This window comes from Coenobita brevimanus, chromosome 14, assembly GCF_032717465.1.
Source record: "Coenobita brevimanus isolate Jiangsu-jjx chromosome 14, ASM3271746v2, whole genome shotgun sequence".
Lineage (NCBI taxonomy): Eukaryota > Metazoa > Arthropoda > Malacostraca > Decapoda > Coenobitidae > Coenobita > Coenobita brevimanus.
Window position 1 is genome coordinate 24,635,585 of NC_136967.1, and position 27,874 is coordinate 24,663,458.

Here is a 27,874-nt window from a genome sequence, read left to right on the forward strand (position 1 = left end):
GAAGGAAAGGAAGCGTGTTTTGGAGTGGGTGTGTTTCTTTTTCTCCTTGGCTTTGCGTTGTGAGGTCTTTTATGGTTCTTCAGTACACTTCGTTGAACTTCCGAGGTACTCGTGAACAGCGTTTGTCTTAAAGAGTGACAAGAAAACTTTAGGGACGCACAGGACTGTTTTTAATGAAAGAAAAAGTTTCAATGATACACATACTCTCCCATGCTATGGAAGCTTGATATATTCACCAACAGCAACACATCTACCAATCGCAAACTCCCAATGAAACTTGTCATATTATAATTCCTACCCGTAACCACAAAAAAAATAAAAGTTTTTGAAATAGCTCGCTTCTGCATTAATCACATTCCTCACAAAAACTCTCGCAAAGAACTACACTGAAACTCTGGAACATCTGAACAACAAATCTATAAAGTTTAGTGACGGACGCGAGAGCTCTGGTGACGCCGGCCGCGGACTTGGCGTCGGAAGCGACCTCGAAACCCCAACCACCGTGGACGGGACGGGAGGAGCGGAGGGAGGAAGCACAGGAGGAGGAGGAGGAGGAGGAGGAGGAGGAAGAGAAGTGGGCTGGACATTAGGAGAGATGGAGGAGAATGAGACAGGTAAGTAACAAAAGTGTGGATATGGAGTAGAAATGTGAGTACGAGGTATGACTGGATATGGAAACCTAATGTACGGTATGTGACATGGAAATTATCTGATACCATATGGAAATGACTTATCTGACATAATACAGAAACAATTTATCTGAGAGTAAAGTAGAAAAAATTGTCTGGCATATTATGGAGAGCTCGTTTACTCGTCGTCATACTTGTCACAATATGGAAGCTGATCCACTTCATTCCGATGACACATCTTCATTTTATTCCATGTATATTCAAACGATTATAATCAACTACGGAGAGCCTTTCCGATCTCGAGGGGTTAGAGACGGATCCCATTACCCTGATGTGAGAGATATTTCCCGAGTTTAATAAAACTGTCTGGAGGGAGCAATGACAGAACAAAAGCTATGTCCTCAGTCTGACAGGGTTAATTTTTCTAATATTATTGAAACTCTACCCCTTCAGAACGTTATGTTTGCTGTCACCAAACCATATTATTCAACTCAGGGGAGGCGTCTTGCAGCGAAGGAGCTAAATGGAGTCCGTATCGAACTTTTCCAGTCTGCAAAGTTTTCTCTTAGCTGAATGAAAGTCTCTGAGAGTAGCAAAGGATTCTTTAGGAAAGACGATATCTGAGCGAAGCGGTTAATGGATACTAAGTATGGAAAGAAATAGTAACGGGTGGAGACCACAGGGGGATATGATGGGGCATTACAGTATATGTCCTAGGTATTATGACAACGGGGAGGACACAGTGTGGAAGATATAATAAGAAATGACTCTCAAACTGACTTAAGAGAGAAACCTGGGCCAAAGGTATGCAAGGCACTGCGGGCATAGATGGGAATATGGCATTTTTTAAAAGGGGTAGGGGAGTTATGGACAAGGAAAATGATAATGTATGGAAGATGAAATCAGAAAAGGAAATTTAATCTATATAACATCATAAGGAAACTTTAATTTGGAGAAGAGTAAGGAACGGAACACATATTAGAGAATTCGACGAAGCACTATTATATATATATATATATATATATATATATATTGAGGGATTTATGGTTCAAGGCAAGGCGATGATACAGTAAGAAAGCAATAAGGTCATGATCTGGGCTGCAAAGAAGAATCAAAACTGAAAACAATACGATGAACGTGAGGAAGGAAGTGTAGGTGCCGCGGAAACATGGAAGAGAAAGAGGAGTGGGTATGGATGATCAAACTGAATATGGATATGATTGTAGAAAAGAGGGTAAGTGCCACTGAGGAGGGAATGTGTAAAAGGGGAGTTGACCGGGGTACAGAATATATGATAAAAAATAGGTATGATCATAGGAAAGGTTGAAATGAAGGGTAATCTAAAAGGAAAGGAGTGGGAGAGCTGAAGAAGTGAATGTCGCTCTAAGGGGATTATTGAAAAGGGAGATGACAGTGTACGGGGGACCAAAAAGGATAGGGATATGATCAAAGGAATGGCCGCGGCAATGGGATGGAGATCAGGGAGTGTTGTTGTCGGTATATTAAAGAAAAGGAAGATGGGAGGGTAAGGAAAAAAAAATTAAATATGACTACAGGAAACATTGCAATTAAGGAAACAATGGATGTGTTGTGTGGAATGGCGTCTGGCCATTGCAGTCTTAACGAAATGTGGAGATGGCGGGGCACAGAAGAAACAATAAGATGGGATGTGCTAAGAGAAATGTTTGAGGGAAATAATAAGATACGATAACAATGACATGGAACTAAGACAGGGATTGTGGCCATGGTCTCATGAAAAAGGAGATGACAGGATATGAAAGACAAAAGAAAGAAGTACCATGGAGTACATGGAAAGCCAAGCAGCAACAAACCTACTGCTTCCTTTTACAGTAAGAGTATCACTGGCATAAAATTTTAGAAAATGAAGAAAAGGATAGTAAAACAAGAATTATATGATTCAAGGAAACTTTGAAATGAATATGAACATAGGAAACGTTACGCAGGAACGTCTACTGCGGAAACAACACAGTTTAAACATCCAGGGTGGCAAGTGAGGATTTATGGAAACGGAGATGGGACAGTGAAGAAGATAAGAGCTCGTGCTGGCCTCATCACCAATGGGAAGGTTGCAATGAGAAAAAAAAAAAAATCTAATGCGGTACCAATGGAAAGAAACTGAGGCAGGATCTATGCCTAGGAAGGTTATGTGGTAACTGCCAATGACATAATATGAAAGATAAAATAAGAACGAAAACGACCGTAGGGAACATTGCAGAGTGTTCATGTTTAATGGGATCAATAAAAGGGAGTTGCGCCAGGGAGTGTGGTCCCTGGGGCCTTATGGAAACTGGAGACAGTTGGTTATGGAAGATAAAATAGGGACGGATATCACAACAGTTATACAGGAAGGGTTAAAGCGAGGAAAAGCACAAAGCGAGATCAACGGAAAGGAAATACGGTTGGGAGACGGCAGGTGTAGAAGGTGAAATGTAGAAGGGATATGATGATAGCAAATGTTTTAAAGACGAATAAAACGAAAACAATGGTAGGGGTATAAAGTAAGGAGTATCGCAGTCAGTGATTTACGGATAGAAAGTTGACATGGTAAAGGGAAACTATGAATGTCCAGGGAGAATGGCTGCCAAGGTGGTGCGGCATGGGTGTGGAGTTGGCGGAAAAGGGAAAATACAGCCAAGCAGGTAGTGTGGTGGTTAAACGCCCATGGAAGAAGAGAGTCGACACGTGTGGAAGCTTATATGATTACGCGGAAAAGTATAGTTGTCTAAACTGTAACTGAAATTCTTAATTTAGCTAAACCATAATATTTACAGACACATACAAAGCTAAACAAATAAACACTGAGCCTTTTGACAGAGAACACTCCCATCATGGCACCCAGTGAAATTTCACGGGTGTGCTGCTCATGCAGGCCTATCATGAACCAGCAAGGTTTAACTTTTCCATGTTTGTAGTTTTTCTGTACGTCATTCGAGTTTTATAGTTTTACTCTAATATTCCGAACATCTACTTTTCCCTTATAAACAATTTCAAGCATCAACACAACCAATACAGAATCTCAAATAATTTGTTCACATACATTTACATAAACATATTTAGACATATAGCATATATATATATATATATATATATATATATATATATATATATATATATATATATGTGTGTGTGTGTGTGTGTGTGTGTGTGTGTGTGTGTGTGTGTGTACTTGACATCTTCTAAGGGACTAAATTAAAACTTGCTCAAATAAGTGGAGCTTAAATATTACATACGGTAATCAAAGGGATTATTGAAAGAAGAATTTACGAGAGAGTGAGAGACAGACAGACAGAGAGACAAAGAGTGCAACTGTCAAGGAGATGAAAAGAGACCTGACTGAAGACGAAGAAGGAAAATAGTAATGACGAGAAGGTGTGACTGTCAAAGGCTTACGGAAAAAGAGTTGACGAAGAAGGATGAGATAAAATACGAATGGAGAGGGTGTGTGACTGTCAAGGGCTTTAGTAACAATGAAGAGGGCGTGTGACTGTCAAGGGCTTTGGTAAGGAGAGTTGAGGCAAAAGGGAAAATCAAAGGAGAGGACACCGAAAGGATGATAGGACTTGGTGTAGCGAGAGGGAACAGGACTGGTGATATGTGACTGGAAAGATTATTTGGAGGGGGAACGTCAAGAATGGAATAACCCTTTGATTGCTACGATTTCTTTCAAACCTATTGTAAGCTTTGACGTATCAGTAGCAGGAGAAAGATTTAAATGAGACAGATTTTGAAGCCCCTGAATACGAGATATTTTTCAGACTACCAAAATCCTCAGCGCTGATCAGTAAAAGACACAGGTGCACGGACGACAGCGAAAAGGGCTAAGGGACATGGAAAGGGAAATGATACGAAGTTTCGACGATGAAAAGAAAATGTGAAACGGGTGATAGGTATATGAGGAGAGAGTGTTGGGGACTGAAAAAAGATATGGAGAACACCAGGAAAAGGTAAGGTGAAAAGTGCGAGAGGGTAATGAAATGGGGATGGATATGACAAGGCATGGGAGATAAAATAAACTACAGGAAACAACGATGAAAGACTAAGATGAAGTGGATGAGGGGCTTACAAAATGAGGATATAACAGGGTACGGAGGATGAAATAACATAGGGGTATGGCCATATGGAACAGATACGAAACGCGTGCAGTGGAACAGACGAATTGTGCCGACAACTTGCGGTACAGCGACTTGGCAAGTAGAAGGATACTATAATTAGATGTGGTCACAAGAAGGCAACGAAAGACCACTGTGAAATAGACGGGAGAAAATAATATAACCGATGTAGAAGAGAGTGGGGTAAAAAATGGGAAAGAAAGATAATGTGGAAACAAGATCCATTAGCAAACGGGAAGAGAGGGAAGGGGAATGGAGAGGGATAGCCTACACAAAAGGTGTCAAGCACGGGAGGAAATACTGAAGTGTAGTAAATTGAAAAATATGCCAAAAAATATGAAAGGAAATGTGATCGATGAAAGTAGGTATCACAATACTATCATGCAGCGACTTTTTTATTTCAATACTCATTTTCCATTTCATATTGTATTCCACACAAGCACTCTCACCTTCGTGGATACCCGCACCTACGGTTCAATATCTTATCCCACAATCTTCTCCTAGGTCTCTCCTTTCCTATCAGTTTTTCCATTTCTGATTTCTACACCTTTTCATCAATCGCTCATTATCAAATCTGTGCACATGAACGTCACACTTTAACATATTCCAGTCTGTCTTTAGAGTTATAAGTTTGTGTTCACACTTTTTCTTATTGTATCCTATCTCCGCCAGTCAAGTCATCTCAGCCAACGCACAGAAGATCGGCACTTCATGTCTTGCACCTTTATTCAGTCTCGAGACTGAAGGCCCACGACTAGAATCCATAACTGCTGGGATCACTATGCCTTCACACTTACCTAACTTAATCTAAGATGATTGATTACTATAACCACGGGAGTGGTGTTGTAGATAAAACCCTGGTAACTGACCTTGCACAATACAGGTATTTCCAAGCGAAAGACTCAACCACATTTACATAGTCAAAGTCCTGGCTGATACCACTGTTCATACATATCCCTCCAACACAACCTGTTCCCTAAGAATAAAGGAAAAGAGCATTACCCATGCATTCGCTGAATGTCATAAAGGTGAATAAATGGGCGTGTGACGGGAGGCCGGAAACCTTTCCCTCTTTGTAGGATAACACTCCAAAAGAGAAAGCAAGCCTTTCACTTTGTTGGGTGTTTTCGGTCTCCCTCTTCACAGCATCTTAGATTTTCTCTGATCTAATCAAATGATCCCTCATTTACCAATACCCATTATTTTATTCCTTTCCACTATTTCGTCTTCCTCATTTTCTTTTCTCTCCCATGCTTCACCAATCTTGGCTAACCGCATCCATCAGTCTTTCTCTTTCATTCTGTTTTAGCTGTCCATATATTTGAACATATTCCTTTCACCGTTTAATTTTTTTTTGTCCCTATTTTCCACGGACGATCAATAGCTGCATTCATTCGACATATTTGCTGTCCATCGTGTCAGACTGCCTTTTGTTATCTATTTTACAGCATTATGTTCCATTTGTCTTTGTTCGACTCCCTCTTTCCACAAATAAGGGCTAGTTAGATCCATCGGTCACATTTTCTCTCATTCATTTATTTTATTTTTTGTCCTTTCCTCTTATTTCATTTTCTGACACTTTCCTTTTTATACTATTAGACACTGGCAAGCATTTCGTCATGTTTCTCTGTCACTGACTATCCTATGTCTGTATGTTAGTGTCATATGTAGACAAGGGACTGAGTCGAGTGACCTAGTTATAGAGTCCTAGTTTTCTCTAGCAGTTATGATTCGGTTTTAGTGAAACTTGAACGGGTTGAAAGTCAGCTAGGGTGATACAGATAGTGATCATATTGGTGGTAGTAAAAGTACCAAGAGTGATGGTAATGATGGTGTCGGTGACGACAGCGTTAGTGGTGCCGTTTGTAATGATAACAGTGACAGTGATGACGATTTGTGATAAGTGTTGGTGATGATAATGGTTGTGAATGATCACAATGGGGGTAATGGTGAAGATAATGGCAGTGATGATAGTGGATGGGATAACTGTGGTAGTGGTAATATAGGTAGCAGTTGTGGGAAAGTCAGCTTAAGCTGTTTTGTCCCTACTCAGGACAAACTGGATGGAAATGGCAGTAACTAGGGGAATCGATTTTGAAAGAAAAAATCAGAGTTCAAGGTCACAGGTCAAGATCAATATCTACTGGCATCTAAAGTGCATTCCTGGAAGTGAAGCTTGGACCTTGTCGGAAGGGGACAAATCAAGAGTGACAGCAGTGGAATGAGTTATCTGAGAGAAGCATGTGGAGTTACATGGAGAGACAGATTGACAAAGGAGGAAGTGACGGAGATTTGTAGTGTGGATGTTGATGAGATAGAAAGCGTTAGGAGAAATACACCGAGGTAGTTTGGCCATGTGGAGAGGATGGAGAGCGAGAGACTAACGAGGACAGAGTAGGTGAATGAAGTGGAGGGGGTGAGAGGCAGGGGGAGGCCGAGGATGAGATGGGGGGATGGAGTGGAGAGGTATATGAGAGCGGAGGTGTGTGAGCTGGGAGGGAGGGCTGTGAAATGATGGGGGACAGGACGACATGGAGGCGATTTGTTTGTGGTCACCCCTAACGGGACTGAGGCGTCTGGCAATAGATAGACAGACATGATAAGATCACAACCAATGGTATAGGCAAAGAATGAGTAAGCTGGAACGGGTGGAAGAGAGAGATGACAAAGAGAAAGGCCAAGGAACGTGGTAAGCGAGTGTGTGTCAAATGTAAGGAGTTAATTAAATACCGAGGGATGAGAACGGGTACATAATCAAGAAAACAGACGATGCAAGGGTAAGCTGAAACCAATAGGAGAGGCAAAGAGCAATGAATGTCGTTAAATAATATAAATTCTGTAAAAGATGGGTAATGAATTAAAAAACAAGACAGGTCACGTCATCGAGGAAACGTACAAGGAATGGGTACGTTAATCAAACAGAAAATAGACTGATAAATTGTGATAGTAAAAACCTGTGGAATGTGGGCGTGAAAAATACAGAGGAAGGTGGAAAAGAAAACGATCAATTGAGCCGGCCAGGAGAGGATAACTTGAAACGGATGGGGGAAACAGAGAGACTGATGATTGTAGTTAGAATCTGTGGAATGTGTAGAGTCGAAAAAAAAAAAATACAGAAAAGTAATAGGAAAAACAGTGATGGAAAAGGGCAATGAACGAGTAGGCTAAGATGCCAGGAGTAAACGACAGGGACTGGTCAGTTGTGGAAATGGCAGTGGCAGTGAGGAAGACGCATGTGTGTGCTGCGAGGAAAGTGAAGGAACAGAATGAAATAAATGATTGTTTGGGGGAAGAAAAGTGGTAAATAAAGAGTGGAGGAAAAAACAATGATGAGGCTAAATAGGCAAATAGGTAGGTGTAGACATACATAAGGACTAGTTGTAGAGAAAGTTATATAGTCAAAGTTTAAATAGGGAAAATGAATAAGATAAAAACTGGAAACATAAATTTGATGGAAAGACGAGAAGATACAAGGAGGAGATACGAGAAAGTTGAAGCCTGAAAACGGGTACTACTAAAAGAAACATGCCGGTGAATGACTGGTGAAAAACCTAAGAACAGAGAAATAGAAGAACAATGTGGAAAAGTAAGATAAAGATAATGCAAATTATGGAAAAGTAAACAGACGAAGGAAGAGGGTAAGTGATAGGACTAATCTTGGCCCAAAACGATGATAGGCACGAATCGGTAAATTAAGACTTTTGGACCTTAGACTTTGTTACGAAAGCTCGCGAAGAGAAAGTATTGTTTTTTGTGGTGTGTGTGTGTGTGTGTGTGTGTGTGTGTGTGTGTGTGTGTGTGTGTGTGTGTGTGTGTGTGTGTGTGTGTGTGTGTGTGTGTGTGTGTGTGTGTGTGTGTGTGTGTGTGTGTGTGTGTGTGTGTGTGTGTGTGTGTGTGTGTGTGTGTGTGTGTGTGTGTGTGTGTGTGTGTGCGTGCGTGCGCGCGCGCAAGCTTTGCTGTCTACTTACAATTTTATTCAGATTAAGATAAGCTTCTCGAACTGAAAGGGTCAGATACTGAAATAATAACCTTTTGGCGTACAAGTAAAATATCCATAATAAAAGGTGAAGAAAAACAGAAAAATTATTATAGTACAGAGAAAGGTGGAAATGTAAAATCAGCATGGGAGACGGAGTACAGAGATTCAGAGTCGTGAGAAGCAAATAATGAGAGATAAGATAAAGGAGAGGCTGGAGTGACAGAGGAAGTGGTGGGTGATGACTGACTGCGGGAGACAATATTGACAGGAAGGCATTAAGGAGCCAAGACAGAGCCAACTTTGTGGAGGAGAATGGCTGAAAACATTGAAAGTCGTATTATTATTATAGCTGAGTTGGCGAAGATGTGGGAAACCTTAATTATTTTAATTCTTTGCTGTCTTTTAAACTGTGATATTACGACTAGCTTGTCTCTCTGTCTCACTGCTGACAACGGTCTGAATTGTGGAATGCTGACTACGCACATAATATGCTCCAAGGTGTTCTAAAGTAAACATAAAAATCTTCAGCTTTGCCTTCATTTTTTTGTCATAACGACTAAAAAAAAGAATATGTGATAAAAGTATATTTGGAAAAACATCTTCGTGGCATAATAAAGCAAATTTTTAAACAATCGTGTAAATTCGAGAATAAAACTGTGGGAATGTGAGAATAAAAGAAAATGAAAAAGAGAATACAAGTTATCATGCAAAACTTCCGATGTCAATAAAACCTTATAAATGAATGTGGGAAAAAAGGAAGTGGGAAAAGAGAGAGAATTTCATGTGATTTAAATAAACGTTTTAGAAGGAAAGAGTATAAGGTGCAAATGAGTCACCACAAACAAGTTCATGGTAAGAATAAAATAAGAAGACAAATAAAGGAGTAGGAAACGTGATGCAAGAAATAATACATCCGTAAATGGGACTTTGGGGAGGTAAGAAGAGGTAGGCAGGGGATATTTCTGAGAGGAAAGGAAAAAGACGCCGTGAATTAATAATGGGACAAGAAAGGTGCTGGAAGAGGAGGGGTAAAAGGACGAGGGAGAGGGAGAGAAAAAGGGGGGGAGAGGAGAACTGACTATGTGATGATAAGGGAGTCCGAAGAGGAAATGAAGAATATTAAGAAGGAAGAGGAAAGTAAATTGTACTGCAAATGATGTTAATGGAAGAGTAGAAGAGAATAAAGGAAGTAAAAGTTTAGAAGAAATAATTCCAGTAATATGTACTTCTAAATGATCTGGTAGATAAGGAGAAAGGAAGAAAGAAAGAGGAGCAAAACTAAATATGCGTTTCGAAAGGAGTGCGAGGGGAAGCAAGAAAATAAAGGAATAAAGGAGAAAAGGAATGAAAAAGTTTATAACACGATCTGAAAGAGGAAGAGAATTTTAAATGTAAACGGAAGGGAGAGAAAGAAGGGAGAATATATTATTACTTATGAAAGATGCTAGAAAAGGGGAAAAAGACGAAAATAAAATGCGTGTTGAGAATGGAACTGGAAGAGGAGGAGAAGGGAAAAAGAAGAAAAGAAAAATAGAAGCAGAAATATATCTAGAGAAAAGAGTTGGAGAGAGAGAGAGAGAGAGAGAGAGAGAGAGAGAGAGAGAGAGAGAGAGATGGAATACAGAACCACCTAAAGTCGAGGAGATTAAACATATGGGGAGTGAGAACTTCTAACTGAAAGAGATATAATTACAAACAATGAGTGAGGGATTTAAGAGGCTGTTAAACTAAACATTGAGAGAAGTACTATATATATATATATATATATATATATATATAATCTGAAGACGAATGGGTATCGTAAAGAAAGGTAGGTTGACTTTGGTGTGAAATTTTTCAGTGTTGAAAGAAGGAAGGATGAGGGAGGAGCGAAATGTGGCTGTGAAAACAGGGAGAAAAGGAGAAGGGAGACGAAGGTTAGTGCAAAAATGATGTGAAAGCAAATAACGATATGGTTAATAATGGAAAGAATAATATGTACGGAGAAAAATAAGATGATACAAGGAAAGGAAACTGAAGTGGAAGAGTTAAAATAAGGATAAAGTGGCTTGCTTTAAGAAATATGTAGGAAATTTATGTACGTACAGTAACAAGAGTAACTGAGGAAAAAAAAAATAGCCGAAAGGGAAAGCATATAACACCTTTATTGTGACTTAATCATTAATTATCACTTCTGCAAGCCGATTTTATTTAGCTTGTTGCTTTCGTCATCAATGTCTAAGCCGCATAAAACCTTTGGGGAGTTGCAAGATTACTGAAAATACATCATGGTATTCAAGGAGTTAAAAAAGCAAATGGGTGCAAAAAGGGATGGGGGGGAAAGGATAAGAATCACAGGGTTCCAAATTGAAAAAAGAAAAAAAAAGTGGGGAGGGAAGGAGAGGGGAGGAGAGGGGAGTGGAGTGGCAGTCAAACAGATATGGAGGAGGGTGCAGAAGAGGCAATACATGGAAGTTTCTAAAAAGGAAATGAAATATATCAAACTAAAATATGATGAACGTTCAGAGAGTGCATCATCCGCGTCCACCAACTGGTATAAGGACCGATTATTTGAATTTGCCATGTGACCCTGCCTTTCGACAGATTACTTTCAGAAATGAACTACTTCATTCTTCTATAGCCCTTAATCCTTCCACTATAGTTGGTTCGAATTAGAGCAGATCTTTTTGAGGTGACTTGCTCCACTGGCCATGAACTCTGACCTTTCCCTGTGTGGTTAATCTTTGACTGCTCTCAAAAATAAATTTCTTTACCCTTTTTGAACCAGAATCCCTCGACGAAGTTTAGGCTGCATCGAATGAAGAATTTTAGCTCACTTTGCAGCGTGACCTTAACTCTGACCTACTGCCCTATAAACAATTGGTCAGCCTTTAAGGCGACCTTTTAATTCATCCACCCAGTTGGATCAGAATCAGATCAAAACTAGTTCGGCTATTTTCTTCACTCAGATTCACAGATCGAATTTTCTCTTGTGACCGCGACCTTTAACTGATCGTCCTCAAAATTGAATATCTTTGTTTTTGCCTGATCCTTTACATTTCCACAAAATTTGGCCAGAATCGGATAAAAATAATTTTAGTTGACCTTTCACTGTGACCTTGACCTCTGATATGTTGTCATAAAATAGATATGCTCCTAGACTGCCCCTCAACACTTTCACCAAGTTTTGTTAAGACAATCAAAACTTTTTTCTTTTTTTTACAATCACACACACACGCACACGAGTCAAACTTGGTCCTTGCCCTGTGACCCTAACATTTTACTCAGTCTTGCCTTACTGTCAGTGTTTTCGTAAGATTGATCTAAACTGGATACAAACTTTTCAGTTGATTTTGGTTGGTCAGAATTTCATTTAGCCCTGTGACCTAGTGTTCTTAAAAAAAAAAAAAAAAGTATACTCATTAACTAACTCTCACACGTTCCACCAGGTTTGGTTATAATTGGTTTAAATGTTTTATTTTTTTCATAAAATCGCATACATACATATATACGCTACATACCGTACATACATACGCTGAACGGTTGACTTTATATAGGGATTTTATTTCTTCCTGCGTAGAGTAAATCTAGCAGGTGGGGAGGAAGGAGGGCGCCCCCCATATACAGTTCTTCTCAACAGGGTGGAGTCGAATTCTTTTCTTCTCATTAATCAGCCTCCTGTTGTTTACTCCCTTCAACCTTTTGTCTCTTCGCCGTACTGTTGCGTCATTATCTCTTTTCTTTGACTACTTCAATGGTTCCTGTTCTTCGAACTTTCTGCGTGCTTCCCCCCTTTATTACGGAGGGCACGAAGCACTCGTCTTGCAGCACACTGTCACCCCTCTTCTGTCTTACTCTCTAATGCAAGGGTTAACTGATTCTGCCAGTCCTTCACGCATGCGACAAGTCAACTGTGGAAATGTCTTCATCTGTCTGTATTTCCCGCTGCCTATGACGTCCAGCCATTTAAATGCAGTATATGTAGGTGTCTCGAAAGGAACGAATCTTGAAATTGTTATTTTTCTTTTCCATGCAGGGAACAATCTTGCAGGCTTCTAGCATTTTGCTTTCTTCGTTCTTGTATAAAACACACACACACACACACACACACACACACACACACACACACACACACACACACACACACACACACACACACACACACACACACACACACACACACACACACACTGATCAAAACATAACACCCTCTCTCGCTTCGCAAGTCACGGGTGGAGAGAGAGAGAGAGAGAGAGAGAGAGAGAGAGAGAGAGAGTTGGGGGAAGAGGGACAGCAGAGTAGAAATTACGACAGATAAAGAATGAACAATGGAATGAAGGAGCGGCAACAACAAAGTAGTCAAAGGTTAAGAGCAGAAGGTTTTTATTTACCGAATACATTCAGCTTTGCAGGAACATTTTCAAGGGAGTGGTAAAATATAACCGTCAGCAGAAGTCTTCATAGCTGGTGATCCACCCCGTGGTGAATACAACTGCTGGTAGTTCTTTAATATGAAAAATAAGTGATTGGGATGACGGGATTAGAAAGGATTGTGAGGAATGAAAGTGAAGAAGACACACATAAGCCAAATGCATCATGAAAAAGAAACCTGACAAGATCGAACAAGAAGTGAACCAGAAAAAAAAAATCCAAAATATATTGGAAAACACACCTCAAAGACCAGTATTCGAAAAAAAAAAAAAAAAAGAATGAACAAGTGAGAAAAAATAATGGACATAAAACGATCCAAGCTGATGAGTTTAGTATATCTTTTCTTTACGTTCCTTCTCAAATGACTCACTCTGAGCTAAATAAAATCGTCCGGTGTTAAATGGAATAGAATACTAACTGTTCTGACCATGAGATGATAAACTTAGTACTTGACGGAATAACTGTCCTGCAAGACTATGCGAAGAGTATGTGAAGTGAAGACATATTATGGAGGCTTGAACGATGTGAATGATAGTGTTGTCCATTTCACACAGCACGTTGTTTGATTCTCTCTCTCTCTCTCTCTCTCTCTCTCTCTCTCTCTCTCGTGTTGGCTTTTAAATCTGCTATGCAGATGAGAAAAAAGGAGGATTGTTTTCAGCTTAGGGGTATCTTGTCAAACAAGAGGGGTTGAACAGACCTTAATTAACTGTCTCCCTAATACATGTGGATAAAACTGTCCGCTGATTGCCTGGGCAAAATAAAGTTATGTCATCGGTCTGAAGTTGTTAAACAGTGACAGAACGAAATATAAGGTGAATAATAACCAATTAGGCAGACAAGGGAAAAATTAACACAATTCCGGAAACAGAAGAGAACATAAGAAGGGCGAGCAGTGACAATGCTGCGAAGTAAAAGATCAAATGTTTCTCGCGTTCTCAAGCTGGGAAGCTGTTTGACATACTATAGGAGTGATGATTTGAAGTACTGAGTGCTTCTGCTGCTGCTGCTGCTGCTGCTGCTGCTGCTGATGATGATGATGATGATGATGATGGTGATGAATAGGATTAGAGGGATAAGATGCATAACAGCTAATATCGAGACTATAAAAAACAATAGCGAAAGTAACAATAACCAAGGAAATCCACATAGAAACAAGAAAGACAGGCCAGAGGTAAAAATAGAAGAGAACTTGTGAAAAACTTGTAGTGGTAAAGTTTTGGAAGCAAACATCACAAGGTGTAATGTGCTCTAGATGAGGAAACTAGTTTAGCCTGCATGTACAAAAGTGATGATTTTGTTATATTGCCGCTGCTGCTGCTCCTGCTGCAGATGATGATGATGATGATGATGATGATGATGATGGTGGTGGTGATAAAAGTGATGGTGATTAGTAATAACATATTAAAGATGATGATGATGAAATTACTAGAGGGAGAAGAGTAAAAAAAATATTAAATTATAACAGCACAAAAGATGAGGGCGAAAACAATACATTACTGAGCACGCGAACAGAGAAACGGAGAACCTATTACTATGATGAAAATAAAAGAAAACTTGTGAGAGCTGAGCAATGATAAAGCTAGTCACAAACTTAATGCGCTACCCTCGCTGGGAAGGAGGGAATCTGATATATATAATTGTCTGATATTGAGTAATGATAAAAATGTTGTTGTTGTTGCTGCTGCTGCTGCTGCTGCTGCTGCTGCTGCTGATGATGATGATGATGATGATGATGATGATAAGGAGGAGGAGAAGGAGGATGGTATTGGTAGTTTTTATGATCCTGGCCATAAAGAAACAAGAGCAAGAAACAACAAAATATTAGCAATGACACTATGAAAGAAGCTGCTGAAAAGATTATACAGGAAATTGAAAGAGAAAGAGGAAACACATACAGAGGTAAATAATGAAGAGAACTTGTGCAAGGTTGGCAGTGATACAGCTATAGGTTCAAAGGTCAAAATTTATGCTTCTTAAGTAAGAAAACTATTAGGCAAGCATGAGTGTAATTATTATTGTGTTGATGGTGATGACGGTGATGATGATGGATATAATAATAAATACGAAGGTGATTACAGAAATGATGTTAAAGGTACTCCACACTAAGCATTTAAATGAGCTATGTTAAATATATATAGAAAAAGAAAACAAAAACAGTATTTGTACAGTTTGGGACAAATATTAATACTAACAGCGTGACGATAAACATCTGCGGCAACAACTATAGCAATATCAAGGTAACAACAACAACAATAATAATGATATTACTATCAGTTGTACAACTAATATTGTTTCTAGTACTTCTACTAATACCGTACTACTACTACTACTAATAATAATAATAAATAATAATAATAATAATAATAATAATAATAATAATAATAATAACTACCATACAACTGTACTAAAAATATCAACCGGAGTGAAGTTTTCCAGCACTCCTCGCCCACTAATGATAATAATAATAATAACTACAACTATATCAAAAATATCAACCGGAGTGAAGGTTTCCAGCACTCCTCGCCCATTTCCAAATTAACCAACTTTCTCACAAACTGCCTCCACCATTTAGTAACTTTCACCTCGCCAACTCCTCCCCGATTACGCCAACTTTACAATTACCCATACTGTAAACATCCTTTACTATAATATTTGTTTTCTTCTTTGTTCATAGGTGCTTAGTCCCATTGGTCATCTCGGATATTTTCGATAAAAACGTCCACCATTCCTTAGGTCACATGTTCATTCAAGCGTTCTAGCCCTCTTCCGATCAGAATATGCTTAACAATTTTCCAAAGATGTTCGCAAAACTTCTTATCTATCTCTTCTGGCAGCCGCTTTATCCTAGACTTAATTCTGATGACATCGATGGAAACGTCCCCAGTCTCCTTCATCATATATCATTTCATGCTCCCAGAATCTTCCCTGAATCACAGTTATTCATAATGACGCTTAAGCAGCCTCCTTAAGCTCTTTATCTATTTGCCAACGGATGCCTAATTCCAGAGATCAGGTTAGCGTCGATAAAAACTTTAGTAGATCCCTGTGTCACAGATCGTTTTAGGCCTCCGAAACCCCTTCTTTACAGGAAGCGGTGCCAAGGCACAGCAAACCCGTCCCCGGCAGTCATTTTAGTGATGACGTATAAACACAACAAGATATCTAGTCAGAGATGTCACATATCAAATTTGGAGTAAATCGGGTGAAAATTGACGATTTTCAGCCCGTTTGAAATTTTAGGCTCGACCTACCTGATACGGACCCTCTTACCGATGGCTGAATCGGTAGAGAGGCGGCCTGCAGTCCTAATGGACCCAAGTTCGAATCCCGGCTGAGGCAGGGAAGAGTTTAAGGATTTGAATTTCCTAAAATGCAGACTTTCCTGATCTACCAGGTGACCCGCCAACATGTCACAGAAATACCCCGGCTAACACCAATACACCAGTCCTGTATCAGACAGCCCTAGCATGTATCCAGTATGGACGGTGGGTGTTAGCGCTGAAGTGGTGACATGTGGAGGTGTAGGAGGACTACTGGGCCTTGGGATAGGTCACTGCCCTGAAGCCTTTGCCCAGAGTCGGACACGTAAAAAAAAAAAAATGGGGGGTGATTCTCCTGATGTAATGAGGCATGCTATAGGATGCAGATTTGAAAGATGCACCTTTAGGTTTTAGTTTCATGTCGATATGACGAATTTAAAAGGAGTTATGGCGAAAGAACTTTTTTTTTTTTTTTTTACAGTTTTTGGTCCTACAGCCTGGGCCCAATTTGGCCAAAAATTTAATCAGGTGATCAGAAGGCCATAACCATCATCCCTGTAATTTTAGTCAAAATCGCACCAGTAGTTTTCTTGTAAAATTAACATTCAGACAGACAGACAGACATTCAGAGTGAAAACAATACAAGTCCCCGAACCTCTCCTGGGCTGGGACGGGTGATCACTCACACACGTCCATCAAGTTTTGCTTTATCTAGTGTATATGTATTGACAGGCGCCTAGTCAAAGAGTTCATCCGGCGTGATCTTGATGGAAAAAGTCTGCACGGATCTGTCGCAGATTATTTTAAACCCCAGTTTCTTCGGAGATTACATTAAAGAGCATGTGCTCCAGAATATCCACCACCCACCTGCTCTAGTTATTGGCAAACGCCTGCGGTCGTTTCGAAATTTCATCCAGAGATAATTGTCCCACACGTATTGCGGAAGTTCAGATTAATTGGTGCCAAATGAGTTAAGAGTAAAGTGGATTTTGAGGTCATGTACAACAATATGTATTTACCGTAGCAGCCATTACACATAAAACATCGATCAGTTTTCGAACTTGTAGTCAGCTGGAATATTTAGACCAAATTTTACGGATTTATTAGTAAAATTTAGGGTTACCTAAAGACTCTGTTTACCATGTCAGTTTTTGAGCACAGGTATTTTCCAAGATCAAATTTATTACGACGATAAAATAACCAATTGAATTTCAGCCTGTTTTAAACTTATGTCTCTCAAGTAAGAGTAAAGAGAAACGTTCTGGTGAATGAAGCAGAGCCTGTTTATGCAGTCAGTTTTTAGTCACAGGTAATTTCTAAGATAAAATGCATTTAGTAGAGAAACTGTAACCATTTGGAGTCATTATTAAGCGTGATGGCGCTGACGAGAAGCCGACATGTGACGGCGCTGCTTACCCTTGGCGGAGTGAAGCAGCTGCGGCATACACCCAGGAGTCAAGCTTCCTCATCTTTATCTTCACCTTTCCATGGGAAAGGACCCTGGTCCGTACTTGGCGAGATGCCGTCTACCACAAACAGGCGACGGTTCCCTACACTGAAAGTACTGCACTGCACCTGTAGGAAACCCACACAAAAGTAGCTGCTTACTTGTGGTTGATGGGTCTGCTTGACCAGACAGAACTAAGTTAAGCAACCGTAACAACAGGTATGAGTTTTTCTTTTATTTTATTTCATTATATTTTAATTTACATTCTGCGTAATACCTTCAGAAAAAGTTTAAGGTGAATTAAAACACAAACCGTTTACCGCGCCAGGGTTTTAGACATAAGTAATACCCATGATCAAATCCAATTTGTAGTAATTTTTTTTAGCCACACCCAATATTTATCTTGCTTTGATTTTATGTGGCTTCACCTGGATTTTAAATGAAGGAAAATAAGGTATATACAGCGTGTCAGACTTCTGTACACAGGTAATATTTATCAGGAAGTGCAAATTCTTCCTCCTTATCATCGTCATCAGCATACTGTGTCAGACTTTTTCACACAGGTAATTTCTAGGCGCACATTCCTCATCATCATCGTTCTTCTTCTCATCATCATCATCATCATCATCATCATCATCATATTGAGCCCATTTTGCCACCCAAAGATCTCGTACAAAAACTGTGGCCTTTTGCAATGACTATCAAGATGAAATTACATCCTACTTAACAATGTACCCAGGTACTGAAATTAAGTAAAGCAGAGAGAAGTTACCTTGTCACTTCTTACGTGTAGGTTATATTCAAGTTTAAATTTCTGTCACTAGAAGTTTTCTGACCGTTCGACTTACTTATATCAGCTGGCGGATGTTTTTTACACAAATTTTAAGGTGATGTTTGCCGTTTTTTCCTACACTCCAGAAAAATACAAGATGAAATGTAACCAGGTTCAGTTATTACTTACAGCTATATATTTCCTGTAATAGAAAAAATATGAGATAAACGAGAATATACTGAATTCTGGCGTAAGGTTTTACACTCGAGTATTGCCCAGGGAAGGAAGGCGGGAGTGAAGCCAAGACGAGCCTCTCTCTCTCTCTCTCTCTCTCTCTCTCTCTCTCTCTCTCTCTCTCTCTCTCTCTCTCTCTCTCTCTCTCTCTCTCTCTCTCTCTCTCTCTCTCTCTTTTCGTTGCCATGATGCCGAGCCGCACTTCCGGGTTGGTGGACTTGTGCATGGAGTCGGGTGGTATAGGTCAAGGCATTTTTTTTTTTTTTTTTTTTTTTTGGGGGGGTGAGAGGTTTGTAAATTCGAGGACAAAGTTTATTTGACGTTGACCGGCAGAAGTCAGGGAAGGACGATTACTTGCATACATTTTTAACGATATCAGGATCCTCTCTCTCTCTCTCTCTCAAAATCGTCTGGAGCATGGACTTAGCTAAAATGAATTGCTAGAGTTACCCCGATCATAACAGTTCCACCACCTTCATTCTGAGGACGTAACTTTATTTCTATTAGGAACTGGCTGGCAGAGACCACGGAAGGGAACTGCTTTACATACAGTACATTATTCATTCCCTCAGCCCAAGATCGTCATTTGTAATTCCTTCTTGCAAGTAAAAGACAATTTTATTCAGTATAGGATGAATATATACTAGTGTAGAGGACACTCAAAGCTTCCTTGTACATCTAGTCTGGTGTTTGAAAGCGCTCTGTGTGAAAGTGCAAAAAAAAAATTAAGAAATACGTAATCGTGGTGAAGTGACTGACTTTTGCAGCCCAAGGACTTAGCTTTCGCCCTGTTAGGCATCTGATGGTGGAAATTACGGAAAAGATTTATTGCCGTCATATATTTGCTAGGGATGTTTTATTATCACCCACTTTTAGCAGTGCTAGGCGATATAGTTTTTGTCGGTGTGTGTGTGTGTGTGTGTGTGTGTGTGTGTGTGTGTGTGTGTGTGTGTGTGTGTGTGTGTGTGTGTGTGTGTGTGTGTGTGTGTGTGTGTGTGTGTATCTACTGCCAAAATGTCTCGAGAAGCTGTGGACGATTTTTCATCAAACCTTCAGAAAATAGCAAGTATGAGGACGTGAAAATGCCTAGTACTTTTTTTTTTATGTGCGGGGGGAGGGGGTAATCAAAGACGACCGAATGCCAGCCGCTATATATATTTTTAATAAGGATTGGCTTTTTGTGAAACGCGGTGACTGAGTTCCGTAGTTTTCCGAATTTTTATCGCCCTCCCATAGCAAGACGAGGCGATATAGTTTTTTCATCGGTGTACGTTTGTGTATCTGTGTGTGTGTGTGTGTGTGTGTGTGTGTGTGTGTGTGTGTGTGTGTGTGTGTGTGTGTGTCTGTCTGTCTGTCTGTCTGTGTGTCTGTCTGTCTGTGTGTGTCTCTGTCTCTGTCTGTGTGTGTGTGTGTGTGTGTGTGTGTGTGTGTGTGTGTGTGTGTGTGTGTGTGTGTGTGTGTGTGTGTGTGTGTGTGTGTGTGTGTGTGTGTGTGTGTGTGTGTGTGTGTGTGTGTGTAGCCAAAATACCTCGTCTTCATATATGGTTTGTAGCTAGCTTGTATCTTAGCCAACAACAAATTTTGGCTGGCAATTAACATTCGGCCCCCGAATGCTTTAATTTCATTTTTTCTTGGTGCTCTCAAGCGATGTGATTCTTGATCATAGAGTGAATCAGGTCTGTTTTATAGCCTTTTTTCGGCAATGGGTTTCTATTGTTTGTTTGACGCTAGAAGGGGAAAAAAGCGTCCTTTGTATTTCGCAGCCAGAGGGTTAAAGGAGACGGACTGTATCCCTTTCAAAACGAGAGTGCTCTGAGACGAAGGCAATGGCCAGTCCGTAGGAAGGAAAATAAATAAGCGAAAAAAAAATGAAAGTAATGGAACTGAAGAGGTAAGCTGAAAATTGGTGCCCTGGTTATTTAATGGAAGAGGAGGGGACGGCAGTGTGGAATAACGCGATAACTATGACGTGAGTGACAGTATAATCCGATAATGAAGCCTAACTGGTGGGGAATAACACGATAATTGCACACATAACGCGGCCACATGCAGCTGCCACGTAGAAATATAATTAGGATGCAGTTAACCTACTTGGTAAGTAGAAAACAATTAAGTATGGATTTAGGTGGTAAGTAGGAAAGTAAAGAGAAATATGGTAGATTGGAGGCTCTTAACATCCTCTCATTTCAGTCAGTGCAGGCCTACTTTCAGGTGACTACACTGAATGTCAAGGCACATGGTTTCTTGTGGCCCAATAAGGCATTTACTATGTTGGGTGGTAACCATATAACCAAATGGGCACCTGGTGATTCACTTGATTAAGGCGCTCTAATCGGATGCCACCACTAACGTTTATTTCCATGGTTGGTTTGGGTTCACTGATCGCATAATGCCACTCAGGAAAGAACGAATGTCACTCTCGGTTTCATGTACTTTTGCCCGGGGTTCCTACGCTCCTGGCAAGGGCAATGAACAGTTTAGCTATTTTTTTTTAATCAGTGCACCATCAAACAAATTTCATCAGGTTCTCATGTCTTCTACTGAAAATGAATCAGTGCAGGCTACATCTCACCTCACTGATTCGAACCGTCACTTAAACAAAATATATTCGAATGAAAATATATTTAAACCAAAAGTAGGTCATCGTATTGAAAGATTTAGGTGAATATAGTTCAGGGGTGTAAACGTATTCGAAGTTGATGTTATTAATGTTTTTTTTATATTGTGGTAGGTGGGGGCGCTCACCATCCACTCACTCGCTGTAGTTCTGCTGTCGGGTGTCTGCCCTTTCCTCTCCTCCATCCTTCTTTCCTTCCATCCTCTTCCGTCTTCCTTTACTTCATTCTTTCCTTGTCCTTCTGCCTATGGGTAACTTTACACTTCCTCTTCTGACTTTCTTTCCTTCATTCTTTCCTCCTCCTTCTGCCTGTGGGTGACTCTACACTGAGTGACAAGCCAAATAGTTTCCTGTACACCAGGAAACCATTTACTACGCTGGGTGGTAACCATATAACCAAATTTTGGCGCCTGGTGGTTTAGTGGGTAATTATTGCGCTCCAATCGGATTGAGCCGGTGAAGGTTTATATCCAAGGGATGGTTGGGGTTGATTGCTCATGTAATGCCACTCAGGGATGAGTGAGGTTAGTCACTCTCATCTTAAATGTCGGGACCAACTGCTTAGCCCCGGACTCCTACGCTCCTCATGGGGCAATGTAGGATTGGATGATGGATGGATGGATGGATTTATTTAATTTTATTTATTTATTTATTTATTTATTTCAAGGAATCTTCCTCATTGCCGTTACATAGCCTACTCGCAGTTGTATCAAAACTGATAAATATAAATAATGGAATAATACTCATACATGCAGACAGCGGTAAGTGCAGCGTCATAATTACAACGACGCTGGAGAAATTTCGTTATGGGACAGACCTACAATAAGGGATACACTCCGGAACAAAATCTTGCTTAGTATTTCACCCCTTCTGCTCATTTCTCTCTGAAGGTTAATGTTCGTAAGCTGAGAAAGACTTGTTACTTTCTCTGTCCATAGATCACTTTCTGTTCTTTCTTTTTTTCTTATCTAAAACCTTGAAGGAGGAATGGCCAAGTTCGGTCACGTGTAAAAGTCCGACGACACTTCTCTGCAGGCTGAGGCAATGGGAGGTATTACATGAAACCATTTTTAAGTGACAGCAATATAACGCAAACACCAAAAGAAGACGAGGAAGAAAGATACTCTTTGTCGTTTGGGGAGGAGCAGGAACCACTGAAGGCAGGATACGGTGCCGGCAGGGGATTATCGGCGAATTTTTGCTCATGCCTGTTCATGCCCTGAATGTGAAGTGGACGCTGTGGAATAGTAGGTGAACTTTTGACCCTAACTGTACATACAACATCAGTGGAATTATCCGGTAATCACAGAAATAATGTGAGTGTTTTCGGTTGGCAGGTAGGATAATAGTTTTAGCTGAATAATCTTAACAACTACCGATATAAGCTTGGTGTTAATTATAGCCCTCAAGGTCGCAGCACCTCTAGAATATTACCTCAGCTGACGCCAGACTATTTTAATGAGATGAGAGTGATTCATAGAAGTATGGGTGTTAATGCTGTCATCGTTAACCCTCTCACGGTTCGGAACACTTCCATACCCGCTTTCTTCAGAAGATTTCACTGAGGTAAGATTCAATCATAGAAGCATGAATGTGCTTCTCTGAGTTTCCCAAAGTAAAGCAATACTGATATTTGGAGATTCGTTTTACTACAATGATACAATAAAAAACACATGATGTGGATGGATTTTGTTGGGGAGGGTGAATATAATCAAGGTAAAGTACACATGAGGGCTAAATTCATAAGTGCAGTCATGGAATATGACTAGTAATCCTTTGAATCAGGTGACCTAGTTTACTGGATTATTCTTACAACCTCCAAACTCTTTCATTCAGCTCAACCCATTTGCGTCCAGTGTCGTCAATGTAGGACGGAACAGGGCAGTTTCAAAAGTCAATAAAGAAGGGAACTCCGGGGTAGGGACCTATGAGCACCGCAACTATAAGCTGATAGGCGAAGGGCAGTGCGCACAGCACCCTTCCAGCACAACTCCTCACACAGGAACCTTGGGAGCTAATGGTTAATGAGGGCCTTGCGTAGTGTAATGTAAATAAAAACTGAATATAACTTCTGCTTGAAAACTGCCATGAATAAAATCGTCTGGATGTAGGAAAATATGACAATAAATCGCATCATTGGCTGAAAGGGGTTAACGAAATGAGAGAGAGAGAGAGAGAGAGACACACACACACACACACACACACACACACACACACACACACACACACACACACACACACACACACACACACACACACACACACACACACACAGTGAGAGAGAGAGAGAGAGAGAGAGAGAGAGAGAGAGAGAGAGAGAGAGAGAAGGCACTGGGTGGAATGGGTTAATGAAAATTGGTTTAGCAGAGCAATGTTAGGGACACACCTGAAGAACGATGACAGGATAATTACAGACATTATGTGGGTGATTGCTTTGGTGGGTAGATGGCTAATTAACGTGTGTGGATGCAGCTGGTGGGTATATACATGATTAACAATGGTGGCTGCAGCTGGTGAGTAGTACAGGCTATAATTGACGTGGGTGACTGCAGCTGGTGAGTAGATAAATAATTAACGTGGGTAGATGCAGCTGGAGTGTAGATATAAAATTAACGTGGGTGGCTGCAGCTGGTGAGTAGGTAGAGGTACATAATTAATACAGGTAGATGCAGCTAGTGGGCAGATATGAAATTAAAATGGGTAGATGCAGCTGGTGTGTAGATATAAAATTAACCTGGGTAGATGCAGCTGGTGGGTAAAAATGTAATTCAAGCTGAGTGGTTTTGAGACGGTAAACATTATTCCACTCACAATGGCGAAAATCGAAGTGGAACAGATACGAATAAAACTACAAATGAAGAGCAATTATGTGGTAAATATAGACATAGCGTGGGTGGTTTCAGCAGGCAGATAGAATATAAATAGGGCTGAATAATTGTAAAAGGCAAGTGACATAATGTGGTGTATAATTCGATAGACACTGAGATAACTGGACTGGAACAGACAGATTACATTATCAGGCTTCTGCGACTCAATCTTAACCGAAAAATGGTCGTCTGCTTTAACTTGAAATAAACTTAAGCTGTTCGGACTACGAGGGGATTAATGAAGAGAAACACTCAAGATTTTACCTTCAGTTGAACAAAGTTGTCTGGCGTTTGCTGAAAGAAATCTATTAACGATACATTGATGGGAGGGTTTAAGAAGTAACTGCAATGTGATCATTTGCTAATTACAAACATAATAAGCATGCATTCAGTTCGTGTGTATAAGCATAGCTAGAATAATGTTGAAAGCCACGATCATATGCTTCTGTTGTAAAAAAAAAAAAAAAAAAAAAAAAAGACACTAAGGAAATCGATGTGTGCAGATCGATAACTAAAGATACGGTGGTTGGTTGAGGGTCATGGTACAGTACATGATAAGCAGGTTCAGTCTTGAGCAGAACAGTATCGAGAAGTACTGTCGTGAGTGGGGTGATAAATTCGACCCTCTGTGAATAAATCAGATTGGTAAAAGTCGCATTTTTATAGACAAATTTGCAATGTAGTAATTAGGTAATCATGCAGATTTTTTGTTCTTGCTACTGCTTGGCGATATCAGCCAGCTTAGAGGAAAATTCTAGTAGCTAAGATGGGGCATGGATTCACCTCTATAATTCGGGAATTGGCCAGAATTTAGGAATGTTTCAGTTAATGAATGCAGTCGACGTGGAAAAACAATGCAGTGACGGCGGCGGCGACGACGACGACAACGACGATAATAATAATAGTAATAATAATAATACCGATATTAATAATAATAATAATAATAATAATAATAATAGTAATAATAATAATAATAAACATCTTTATCGCACCGAAAAACGACTTTAATTCAGCTCGCAAGAGACTCATCGATGCAGCCCCCTTTTTTTTTATGCAAGAAGATCATACTGAGTAAATAAAAATTAATTAATAAACCTTAGCTGCATACATATTCCGACAATTTTAGACATAATGGGGAATAATTATTGGCTGCTTGTAATTAGAGGCAGGACCATACTGTACACATCTCCGATATTTCCAGCTATAATCGGACTGACATAATGGGCTTAATTATTACCAGGTGATAATTACCGGTAGGGCCTTAGTGTGTCCCGGTCCACTGAACTACCCTGATAGTTGTGTGCCGTGCTGATAATTGTGTAATGTGCTGATAACTGTGCACCGTGGTCATAACTGCGTACCGTGCTGCACATCTATCTAGCTCGCTAAGCAGTGAGAGTCTAGCTATTCAGTTTGTATTTCTGTGTGTGACATTTTTCCATGTACCTGGCTTACCAAGTAGCTATATGCATGTATATCTAGCTATCTCTCCCTCTGTCTGTCTGTCTGTCTGTCTATCTATCTGTCTACCTATCTATCTTTATGTCTATTTGTCTATGTATATGGGTATGTCAATATATCTACCTATTTATCTATCTATTTACTCGTATCTACCTTTCTTTCTGTCCGTCTGTGTGTTTGTCTGTCATTACATATTACGTGTATCAATGTCTTTTTGTTAATACCTGTATCATTACCTTATTTATCTATTTATCTGTCTCTCTACGTATACGTCAATCTACAGTACCTATCGTCACATCCCGTTTTTCATTTATGGTAACAACCCAACGCAAAACTATACATGCAGCCTATGTTTGTATGCATGTATGTATGCATATCGGTTTATATATATATATATATATATATATATATATATATATATATATATATATATATATATATATATATACATACAGGTAAATAAATGCTATAGAAATAAGTAAAACTGAAAAAAAAAAAAAACATGAAGGACGATCATTAAAAGTAACCCGAGTGAAATATACTGGTATCAAGCCAACCAAAATGACCATGTACAAGTGAAGTTAAGGACGGTGTGCATTAAATATGTTTAAGAAACTCATAGTAAATGTGTAAAAATAAATTGGAACCTAAATAAATCAGAAAATAATGCAGGACCAATACAAAGAGGTAACTGAAGACGCTGTGACAGTTTTTATCCCTTTCAGTTCGAGGATGTCTTGTTTCCTTCTTGCTGCAGGCAGACGATTTTATTAAGCTTAGGAAAAAATCTTACGCATTGAAAGAATTAAAGTACTAATGCAATCTGTAACTCCTCCACTATCTCCTAAGCCAGGAAAAATTGCATGGTGACAGCAAGAAAAAATATATAAAGAGCGTCGTTATAGTGTGGGGGATAAGCATATCCGCAGCTTATTATTCAGTTATCAGTAATTCAGTAATTCGTCATAGCCATAATGAAACATTCCAGTTAGTATAATCCAGTAATTAGAAATTTAGAAATGGTAGACATAACCGTAATGAAATAATCCAGTAAGTACAAACATATTGAGAAAGGAGTATCCTAACTATAGACTAATAACACTCTAATAACGCATTAACTTCACGAGAAGTTGACAATAAAGTAACATTTAGCCTCACTACAGTATACCGGTTAGGAGAGACAACCCATCCCAACAATCCACACACTTAAGCTATATTAAAATATCCCAATGGTAATAAAATCATGATATTAATACAGAGCAACAGTTATGTTTGATATTTACGGCATACATACCCGAAACGAGACCACATACAGCTATGCCAAAAAAGAAAAAGATGTCATTTTGCCATCCTGAGAGAGACGGTTGCAACAAAAGGAGAGTACAGGCTGTTGTGCCACTACTCAGTAAAGACCCCGTCCCCCTTGCCACATCATCTTCCGTTACATACACTCTCGCGCCTCGGACCGACGTTGGGTCTGGTTAGTACTTGGATGGGTGACCGCCTGGGGACACCAGATGCTGTTGGCATAACGTTCTCCCTACGTGTCAAGTGGGGTTGGTGGAGGATTAGTGCCCCTCCCTGTAACTCTAAGCCCTTGGCCACCCCGTTTGGGATACATGGGGTCTATATATATATATATATTGCACTTTCTCTAGTTGTCCTTCCTCTAAGAATAAAAAAAAAAACTGTTAATTTTCCCACTCATGCTAGGTTTCTTTTTGTATGAAGGAAAAAAATTGATATTTTATGCCATCTTGTACTTCCTGCGAAAGCCAGTCACAGTTGCGATATACTTCATCATAAATGTGAATGTAAATCCGGGCTCTTTTGTATAGCCAAGTTTTCTCGGCCTTCCTCTCCTTCTCCTTTGCTGGCACTGATAAGAATATTCCCTATATAACAAGGCATTATCGACAGGGATAACTAGCCAAGGGCGTTTGTCTATGTCTGGATCTGCATACCTAAGCATCAGTTTGTCTGTCTCTAGCCTCTGTCTTTGCTTCTCTGTTCATTTACTCATCAGTTTACCTCTCTACGTATTTCCTTTTACGTCCATTTTCCT

General features: G+C 39.8%; 1 protein-coding gene across 5 annotated transcripts in view; it reads left to right on the top strand.

Moving 5' to 3' along the window:
- The first annotated feature begins 342 nt into the window (after positions 1–342).
- Positions 343–27,874, top strand: part of LOC145389558 (calcitonin gene-related peptide type 1 receptor-like) — a 1,052,335-nt gene continuing 1,024,803 nt past the window's right edge. For all 5 annotated transcript variants that reach the window (XM_080264831.1, XM_080264825.1, XM_080264822.1 and 2 more), the window contains exon 1: positions 343–614. In XM_080264831.1, the coding sequence (XP_080120957.1) occupies positions 596–614 (19 nt within the window). In that variant the 5' untranslated portion in view covers positions 343–595. The remainder of the gene's footprint in view (positions 615–27,874) is intronic.